This window comes from Thalia democratica, chromosome 2 (genome assembly GCF_965202585.1).
Source record: "Thalia democratica chromosome 2, ktThaDemo2.hap1.1, whole genome shotgun sequence".
NCBI classification, from domain to species: Eukaryota; Metazoa; Chordata; class Thaliacea; order Salpida; family Salpidae; genus Thalia; species Thalia democratica.
Window position 1 is genome coordinate 42,264,413 of NC_139166.1, and position 9,193 is coordinate 42,273,605.

The 9,193-nt window shown below is 26.0% G+C and overlaps 1 protein-coding gene across 3 annotated transcripts; it reads right to left on the bottom strand.

The window, feature by feature from the left end:
* Positions 1-991: 991 nt before the first annotated feature.
* LOC145849724 (uncharacterized) lies at positions 992-8,939 on the bottom strand. 3 transcript variants are annotated; one of them, XM_082954760.1, is made up of 8 exons: positions 8,581-8,939; positions 7,749-7,914; positions 7,270-7,478; positions 6,054-6,429; positions 5,629-5,820; positions 4,314-4,412; positions 4,075-4,242; positions 992-3,521 (listed from the first exon to the last, which is right to left on the bottom strand). In XM_082954760.1, exons 1-8 carry the CDS (start codon positions 8,901-8,903, stop codon positions 2,442-2,444), a joined length of 2,613 nt encoding a protein of 870 aa, XP_082810886.1. In that variant the 5' UTR covers positions 8,904-8,939; the 3' UTR covers positions 992-2,441. The 3 variants fall into 3 exon arrangements, with proteins under 3 accessions (XP_082810886.1, XP_082810885.1, XP_082810884.1); XM_082954759.1 differs by having other exon boundaries at positions 4,078-4,242; positions 5,629-5,838; XM_082954758.1 differs by having other exon boundaries at positions 5,629-5,838.
* Positions 8,940-9,193: the final 254 nt, after the last annotated feature.

The following is a 9,193-nucleotide window of genomic DNA, read 5'->3' on the forward strand; positions in this document are numbered from 1 at the left end:
ACATGTGTTAGTGTAATAAAGAAAGAATACTTTTTATTTTATTATTATTATATATTCTAGTGAACTTGTTTCGCTCGGATCTTTGTTAAAAAATGCTAAAATTTATAATTTCGAATATTTATCATCTATTTCATCATTCATTTGATGCATAATTAAAAATATTTTTTTTTAATATTAGAATTACAATTAAGTTTATAAGCCGATTTCAGGTTATACTAAATATGCATGTTTTCTTATTTTTTTCTTAAATTGTAACGTTTACAATTAAAATTTTCATTTATAAATGCTTATTGATTGTTATAGTTTTAAGGTATAAACTTTTTAAAGTTACAATACCTAATTATACCTTAAAACTTTTTTTTTATTAATTTGTTAGTTATATTTACAAACTATTAAACAATTTACTCAACTTGTTCTATAATTGAATTTTAAAATCTTTTTTTCATAGTGTAATTCTGGTTACTTACTCATGATAATTTTGGATATTGTACTATTATTTAGCGCTTTTCACAAACTAGTATATTACATAGCTTAAATATTTCTTAAATTAAAAACTTACATTGCTGGCCTCTTTTGTTAAAAATAAGTGTGTAAAAGCTGTTGATTGCAAAAGTAAAACTAAAAAATTATCAAAATTTCTATTACAATTTAAAAAACAAATAAGATCAAGAATATTGTTTTTTTGTACAGTTTGCTTAAATTGAAAAACTAAGAAGCGAAAATAGTTAAAAACATTAAAAAAATATAACCTTTCAACTATAATAAGTAACGTTTTTTGAACAATATATGTACAATGTTATTTTTCAGTCAAAGTTATTTCTTCTTAAACAAATTAGTTTTAAAATTAATAGCTAGAATATAGCTTTAAAACTTTTATAAAATATATACTTTTTAATCTAATTTAAACCAACAATCAACTAGTGTATTGCTTAATCAAAGCAGACTACGAAGTGTTTAAAAAAAATTAAGTAAAAATACTTGGAACTTTTTAAACACTAGTTAAATTTTATTTCTTTAATATAGCGTACTCAAGTTTTTTTCAAAAAAAAAAGGAAGGTGTTAAAACAAAATAAATATACAAAAAAAAAGCACATAATTTCCTATATCTGTCTCGGAGCTATCAAGTAATATAATAAATAGAACAATATAATGTGCATACGTATATAATTATAGTTCGTAAATCTAACATTGAAAATGCACCAAAAACATTTTATAAATTGTAAAGATAGTTCTTTTAAATGTCATAATTTCCAAAAGTTGTCTTGTTGATAGTACCTTTATTTAGGTTTGTCTTTAAAAAACCAAAGTTTCCAAAAATAATAAATAAATTTTACACTCTAAAAAACAAAATAAATGTTTAAAGCAGCATAAAAGTTACATAGTTAAGCAAAAAAACTTATGCAAGATAAATAACTGATAAATAATAAAACAATGACTTTAAAGTTTATAAAGTATAAATGTTATTAGAGAGTTTTACTAATTTTAAAAAATAACAAAGTTGCTATGATTTTGATAGTTCAGTTACATTATACTAAGTTTAAAAGCTTCTTATAAAACTTTTAACTAGTCTGTATCTAAGTTAAACAACATTGGTAAAAATGATGTTTTAAAAGTTGTTTAGCGAAAAATCTGCATACTTTTATACCTCCAAAAAAAGCAATTAATAAAAGTAAAAATCTCTAAATTTATTTTAAACTATCAAGGCTATAAAAAGTTTTTCTTATTTATTGCATTTCAGTCTAATCGATCTTAAAAGCTTTTAATTTTGTTATAAAAATTTAAATAACTACTGTACTTCCTAAGTGTGCATGTCATTGGTCACTAATAAAACAATATTTAAAACAATTTTTGTATTTAAATTTATCAAAAATACTCTTGTTTTGACATTTGAATTAAAAAGTATGTTGTTTTTAGAATTAAAAAATTAAAAATCTAACTTCATGCACTAGAATATAACTTACACGAGTAGCTTAAAATTAATTTAATATTTTTTTTCATCCAGTTTAATATGTAAATAAATTTATGAAAATTAAAACAAATAGTTGTATAGTTCGGAAGAAAGGTTCTTCGTTGTATTTGCTTACAATTGTTTAATCTGTTTAAAATACTTCAAAACATTAGTCTAAATCAAAGTAAAGGTTTAAAAAAAAAATTAAAAAATAGCTACCATGTTGGAACCGTTCTTATATTATCTAAGTACTGAAATAATTCTGACATATTCTCAGATTAGTATGTTAAATTATGTACTTTTTAATAAAAGTCTAGTTTGCATGACTGCTAGCAATTTCAAAAAAATCAATTGTTCATTATTTTTAATAGACTTTATAGTAAGGCACTTAGCAAAAGCTTAAATTAGAATCTATTTTCTTTCTTAAATGAACTCCAATGTGATTATGCAAACTACTAATAGCTATTTTAAACTCATCAAAACCGGATAACAATTACGACATATTATATGGGGTAATTGGATTTGAAAGCTGCGATTTGTCAATTGTGGAATGTTGTTCCTGAGATGATTTTCGATTTCTACCATGACAACTTGTTTCTGTTCCATCTATACTCTGTTCTTGAGATTTCGGAGTAACAAAGTATTGGGAATGAGAATAGTTACTAGAAGCTTGATTGTTGTTTACTTGATTCGAGGTGTTTTCTCCGGCTGGCTGATCTCCATGTACTTGTATGTGGTGTTGAACTTCATCAATGTTGTTTACTAAAACAGATTTTATTTGTTGCTGCTGCTGAATACCTCCTACTTGATGATGCTGTTGAATGGTTATGTCGGATGGGTATGAAGTTATTTCAGACGTATGTAAACTGTCAACAGAAGTTTTCTGAAGGTTTTTTGAAGCTAGCCGCTCCCTTTGTTCTTGTTCTAGAATTAGTCTTTTGTTTTTCTTCTTAGCGTTTTCATTTTCATGAACTCGCTTGTGTTTACCAAGGTGCCATCTAGTTACAAACGTTTTGTTGCAAATGTCACATGTTTCTGCTTCTCCAGTGTGGATTTTTTCATGCTGATCTAAGTACCACTTAGTTGCAAATGATTTATCACAGTATTTACACTTGTGTTTTTGGTCGTTTCCATCGCCATTTCGCTTGTTACGTTGTTGTTGTTGTCCACTGTGTGTCTGACGCTGTTGTTGCTGCGGTTGTGTTTGTATCCTTTGCTGACCAAGCTCTATTCTTGGGGGATCAAGAGTAGTAAGTTGGTGAGAATTAAGATTAAGCTGACGGATAATCTCAGAGTTTTGTTGGGGCTGGCCGCTTTTCTTAAGTACTTGTTGTGGAGACTGTTGCGTCTGTTGATGCTGATGAACTTGTAACTGGTTATTAGTCAAAAAAGTTATCTGGTGTTGCTGCAACAGCTGCTGCTCGTTAGATTTGTTTTCTACCTGCTGCTGATGTTGTTGAAGCTGCTGGTGAACTAAGTTGTGCGTCTGAGGTTGACTCTGGTGTTGAATTTGGTGTTGAATAGCCATTTGGTTGTTCGAAGGCTGTAAATTGTTTAACTGCTGTGGAAGTATCTGTTTAAAATTAAATAACTTATCTAATTATACTAAATTAAATTACATTATATATATATATATATATTAAAGGTTTTATACAAAGTTCTGATCGATAGTGCTCGACAAATCAAATTGGAGCTTAATATTTATTTGATTATATAAAAACTATAATTTAAACAGCTGTTTCACACATTGAAATGTAAAATTTCATGTGATCGTCAGTAAGTTACAGTTTATTATAATAGTGAACAGAAATTTCGATTTTAGAATTTTTATAATAATTATGACGTAGTAATGGTACAGTTTATTGTACGATTAGTTGAATTTGAAATACAACTAATCGTACAATTTAAAAGTATTTCAAATTCAACTAATCGTACAATAAACTGTACCATTACTACGTCATAATTATTATAAAAAATTCTAAAATCGAAATTTCTGTTCACTATTATAATAAACTGTAACTTACTGACGATCACATGAAATTTTACATTTCAATGTGTGAAACAGCTGTTTAAATTATAGTTTTTATATAATCAAATAAATATATATATATATATAAATTACGAACTACTTGTGGTAGTGAGGCGACTATTGGAGAGCTTGTTATAGGAATTGCACCAGCGGCTATCATCGCGTTAGCTTGAGATAAGCCATCGCACCGTGTATCAAAAACTTTGTTACAAAATTTGCATTGACACCTATGTGGTTGCGATTGGTTGGGATCTACCATTATTACCTGTTTTTATTTAAACGATTATATGATAGTTTTTTATTTTCACGTGGTATATTTTATGAAAACTTTATAACCTGTTGAAGTTGTTGTTGAGGTCGTGCAGTTTGCAGTTGAAGTCCTTGAACTTGAAGAGCATGCAAATCTTCAGCATCGTTTCTATTTTGAGGTGTTACCTGTAAGTTTAAAAATTTTAGAAATAATAGCCATAACAAATTTCAAAAAACCTAGTTAACTGTTAAACTTTTAAAGTTAACTCAAGATACCGTTTTTTGATAACTTAAAGCAATTTTTGTAAAAATTTTGAAATAAATCTATGCTAGAGTATTTTAAACTTGTATTTATATATCTCAAATCACAGTTTTTTGTTATTTAAAAATACATACAAAAAGAGGACAAAGTAATGTTTTATGTAAACATTTATTTTTTATTTATCTAATAAAAAAACTAGTTATCTTAATACTAACAGTAGAAAAGTAATATAGTTTCTTACAAAGTTTATAAATTGTTACTCAGATCCCAATCTTTCTTAAGTATTTATGTAAAAAAAAGTAAAAAAAAATATGAAAGATAGAAATCGTTTTTAGTTCATTTTAATTAACATTTAAAAAACTTATTATAAAGTTTAAACTTTTAATTCCTTCTAATTAGAAAAATATGAGTAATAGTAGTTAAACAAATTCAAACAAGTACTCCAACTAAAAAAATTTAAACTTTTTTTCCACCAAAGTTATGAGAAGAAAATATAAAGTTAAAGGCTAAAAAAGAATAGTCTTTATAGTGAAACAATTATAATTCTTCTTAGGTCATAACTTTAAAACAGAAAAACATTCAAATGATACACATTTAAAGTTTCATTAATACCTAAACTTCTACAAAAACTATTAAAAATTATTTTAATCATTAATTAAAACCATTAAAACAGTTAACTTTTAGTGATGTTTTAATCCGCGTTTCAAACAACATAAAACTTAAATTTTCAATAGTTTATGAATTTAGATTTTTTAAAAAGGGATTAAAAAATTACTGTTAGTTCTTCTTTATCAGACTATAACTTTCTTATAAAAAAATATTTATCTAAGTAAGAAGTTACTTTTAGTTCTTAAAGTATTATTAAAGGAAGTTATAATCAACAATACTACAATAGATTAAAATAAGTATTAATTTAAACTATGGTATACAAAAATTTCTAACTTTACATTATCACAACTTAAATATACACCTTTAAATGTTTAATTTTTTTAAGACTAACATCATCTAAAATAATAAGTAGCTTTTAAACAGAGTAAACAATTAGTTTACGAAAAAAATTAATCTTATACAAACTTTACCGCAACGAAAAATTTACATAAAAAAAATTTGTTTTGTAATAACAAGTTCTGAAAAACGAACTTGTATAATGTGCTGTTGTTGGTGATCCTTTTGATTTTGCTGTTGTTGTTGATGCTGAATGTTAATATGTTCATTTATTTGCTGTTGTTGTGAAAGTGATTGTATTTGATCAGATGTTAATTGTAGTATCGGTTGTCCAGTTGAAGCCTGTAGAACAATCTGATTGTTCTGGCCAGTATTAGATGTCGTGTGCTGCATAATGAGTGTTTGCTGAAAACGAAAATAAAAAACTTGTTGTTTCTGAAAATAAATACAATTAGTATTTGCAATAGTTCAAAATATCAAATTTTATGTAATTTTTATTTGTTTCGAGTTTTTTAAAGCCTCGTTTTTATTAAGTATTTTAAGATTGTTTAAGACCTTGTTTGGTTTGTACAATTTATTCCATAAATACTTTATAATTAAAACAGTTTAACTCAACCAACAGTGACTCCTTGGTTGGACTCTGTTGATACTAAGGCTGGTACAAGCTGCTGTTGAGTTTGGTTGTGGTTAGACGACAACTCGTTCCCCTGTTGAATATTGTCGCGAGGCTCACTATTTCTATTTGCGTTAGTCTGTTGAACTTCTTGAACTTGTTGCAGCTGAACTTGGTTTTGTTGAATCGCTTGACTTTGTTGATGCAAACTTTGGTTCTGTTGGATGTTCTGAACTGAACCAGAATTAGTTATGACTGCTGGAATTTCTACTGCCGAAGCTGCTGCAGCAGCAGCTTGAATTTCTTTTCCTTTTTGACAGATTTTTTCGTGTCTTGTTGCATTGTATTTTGAAGAAAAGTAATTGTTGCAAAACCGACAAAATCTTAAGATAAAAAAGTTAATAAGATTTTTATTAATCTTTGATAAAAGTTTTTTTTACTTTATAATAATACAATGTTTTAATATTTTTATTGAAAATTTTTAAAGTTTAGTTACAATTTTTGAAACTTTTAAAGAAGTTCTTTATGAACATCAATATTTTTAAACTAAGAATAAAATAAAGACTCTATAAAAATATCTTAAATTCTAAAAGATTGCAAAAGTATCATTGAAACTATTTTATACGACTTTAAATTCTTTAAGTTCATGCACAGTTGTTCATTAAAGAAAAACTAATATACATTAGAAGAGACATTTAAGAAGCCTTAATAGATTTTTTACTAAATGGTCTATATCAGTATTAGTTATATACTGAAGTTTTACATATGTAAAAAAATGCTAAGTAGTTAGTATAAATAATTCAAACATTTAGAAAATATCTGAATTATTTAGTAAATTTTATCGGCAAAGTAAGAATAATATAATGTTAATGTTGAGCACATGTGTCTAAATTTTATAAAAACTTATTTCGTAACTTTCTTTCTATACAAATATTTAAATAAAACTAGTTACTACAAAAAAGAACAATACAAAAGTTTTACTAACTATAGTTGTAAGAATATAACACTATATAACGGTGTTATATCATATGCATTGAATAAATTGGATAATCAATAAAATTAGTAAATAGTTTAAAGTTTTATGGTAATAATAAAATTAACATAACAGTTTACTATAAAAAGACTGATGTAAGTGAGAGTTATTTAGTATTTACGAGTAATAGTTAACACAAACAATAAATATTTTAAACTTTTTGTTATACTGTTTATAATTAATTACTTACCTATCGGCTTTACCTTGTTGAGTAACAAGTTTTTGGAGCATGATACCTTCAGTATGATCAGGTACGACTATTGGATCGCCTTCTTGATGATAGAGCTTGATATGACGGTAAACATTCCATTTGGTTGAAAAAGTTTTAGCACAGTACTTACATATGTGCTGCTTTTTACCTGAGTAATGGATCATTTGATATTCTCCATGACCATTGTTCTAAAAAATGTTTGTTTTTAATCTTTAAAACCTTTTGTTTTGATAGATTTAAAGAATCTGTTTAATACAAAACATCTAAAAATTTTAGAAATTTTGAATGTTTATACTTTATTCAAACTTTTTAAAGAACTCTTTTATACTTGAAAACTTTAAAAATGCATAAAAAAAATATTCTAGTTATAATTTAAGACAGTTTATTCTTATCTTAAAATGCATACTACAACACCAAGACATTTGGAATCATGAAAATTTATTTAGATTTGTAATTACCCTTGGTTGTTGCTGCGTTTTTTTAGGTGATTTAGCAACATGAGATGGAAAGAGTTTAGCGTTTATGTCTTGTGTGCATTTATGAACTTGATCTTCTTCATTTTTATTTCCTGGAGGTGGGTTAGGATTTTGCTTACAAATTTTTTCATGTCGTGTCACGTTGTACCTAGAGTTTTAATATCTTAAAATAAAACGATTATTTTTCTTTACTTTGAATTACATACTTTTAAGTTTAAGTTTATATCAGTAGGCAATTTATATCAAGATAAATTTAAACTAATTGTACTTAATTTAAAAGTTTTAAATATATTAACTTGTTTAAATATAATAATCGTAATTTTTTTCAGACTTTTTATTACATTTCTAAATTTTGAAAACTGCTTGGATCAAAAGATTGGAATTTCTAGCCATATTAATTATACTCTTAAACATTGAAATTTTTGTTTTTACAAACACAATTATATGTTAATAGAAGTAAAGCTGATATTAATAAAAAAAATACTCGATCCACTTAAAGGCATTATACAATTTAAAAAACAGCGTCTTTTGAATTATCTAAATATAAAGCACTTAAAAGACTTCTAAAAATGTTCAAAAAAAATTTATAACGACAACTAGACTTAATTACTAAATTTTATGTTTCATGTCTCAGTTTTTTTTTGTTTACAAGTATCGGAACTTGTTATATCATACAGGGTTATAGGATGTACGTTTAAACTTATTTTTAAATTTTGACAAGTAATATTAACTTTTAGTTATGAAAAAAAAGTACAAAAAATTAAAGTAAAGACCGTAGAGGCAAATAAAATTTACATGTGTTGTTAAAAATTACCTTGAGCTAAATTGTTTGTTGCAAAAACGACATAAATGCTGGTTGTTAATCCTGCTTATGCTTTTATTTTGCTGTGTAGAAGTAGGCTGAACCGACATTATAGTAGTTGTGGGTGGCATCATAGAAGGAGTTCTTGAGCTGGGTGCTTGTGTTAAATCAACTGTGATAGTTTGTCCATTGCTCAGCGTTTGTTGAATCGAGTGCGACGAAAGGCATTGTTGATTTTGCTGTTGGTCGGAAATGGTAGGAAGTGTAACAGGAAACAATTGTGGTTGTTGTTGTTGCGAAGTCTGCTGTTGCTGACTGTGCCCAGATGGGTGCATGGTAAACAATTATTTTCTTACTTTTACAATTTAGTCTAAATTTGATTTTTAAACTTAACCAAATATTTAAAAGCTGTATTTAAAGTTTAATTCTGAATTGTAGTAAAAAAGCTGTAAATTTATAAACATTTGAAAATGTTTTTTTTTTTTTACATACACTAAAAGGTTACATAGTAAAAATACTATAAAACTCTCTAATAGCAATAATTTTTATTTAAATATTTTCATTTAATGTTAGTTTTTTGAAGAAACTTCTAAATATGTAAGCTATTCTTTAAAAAATAGTATAA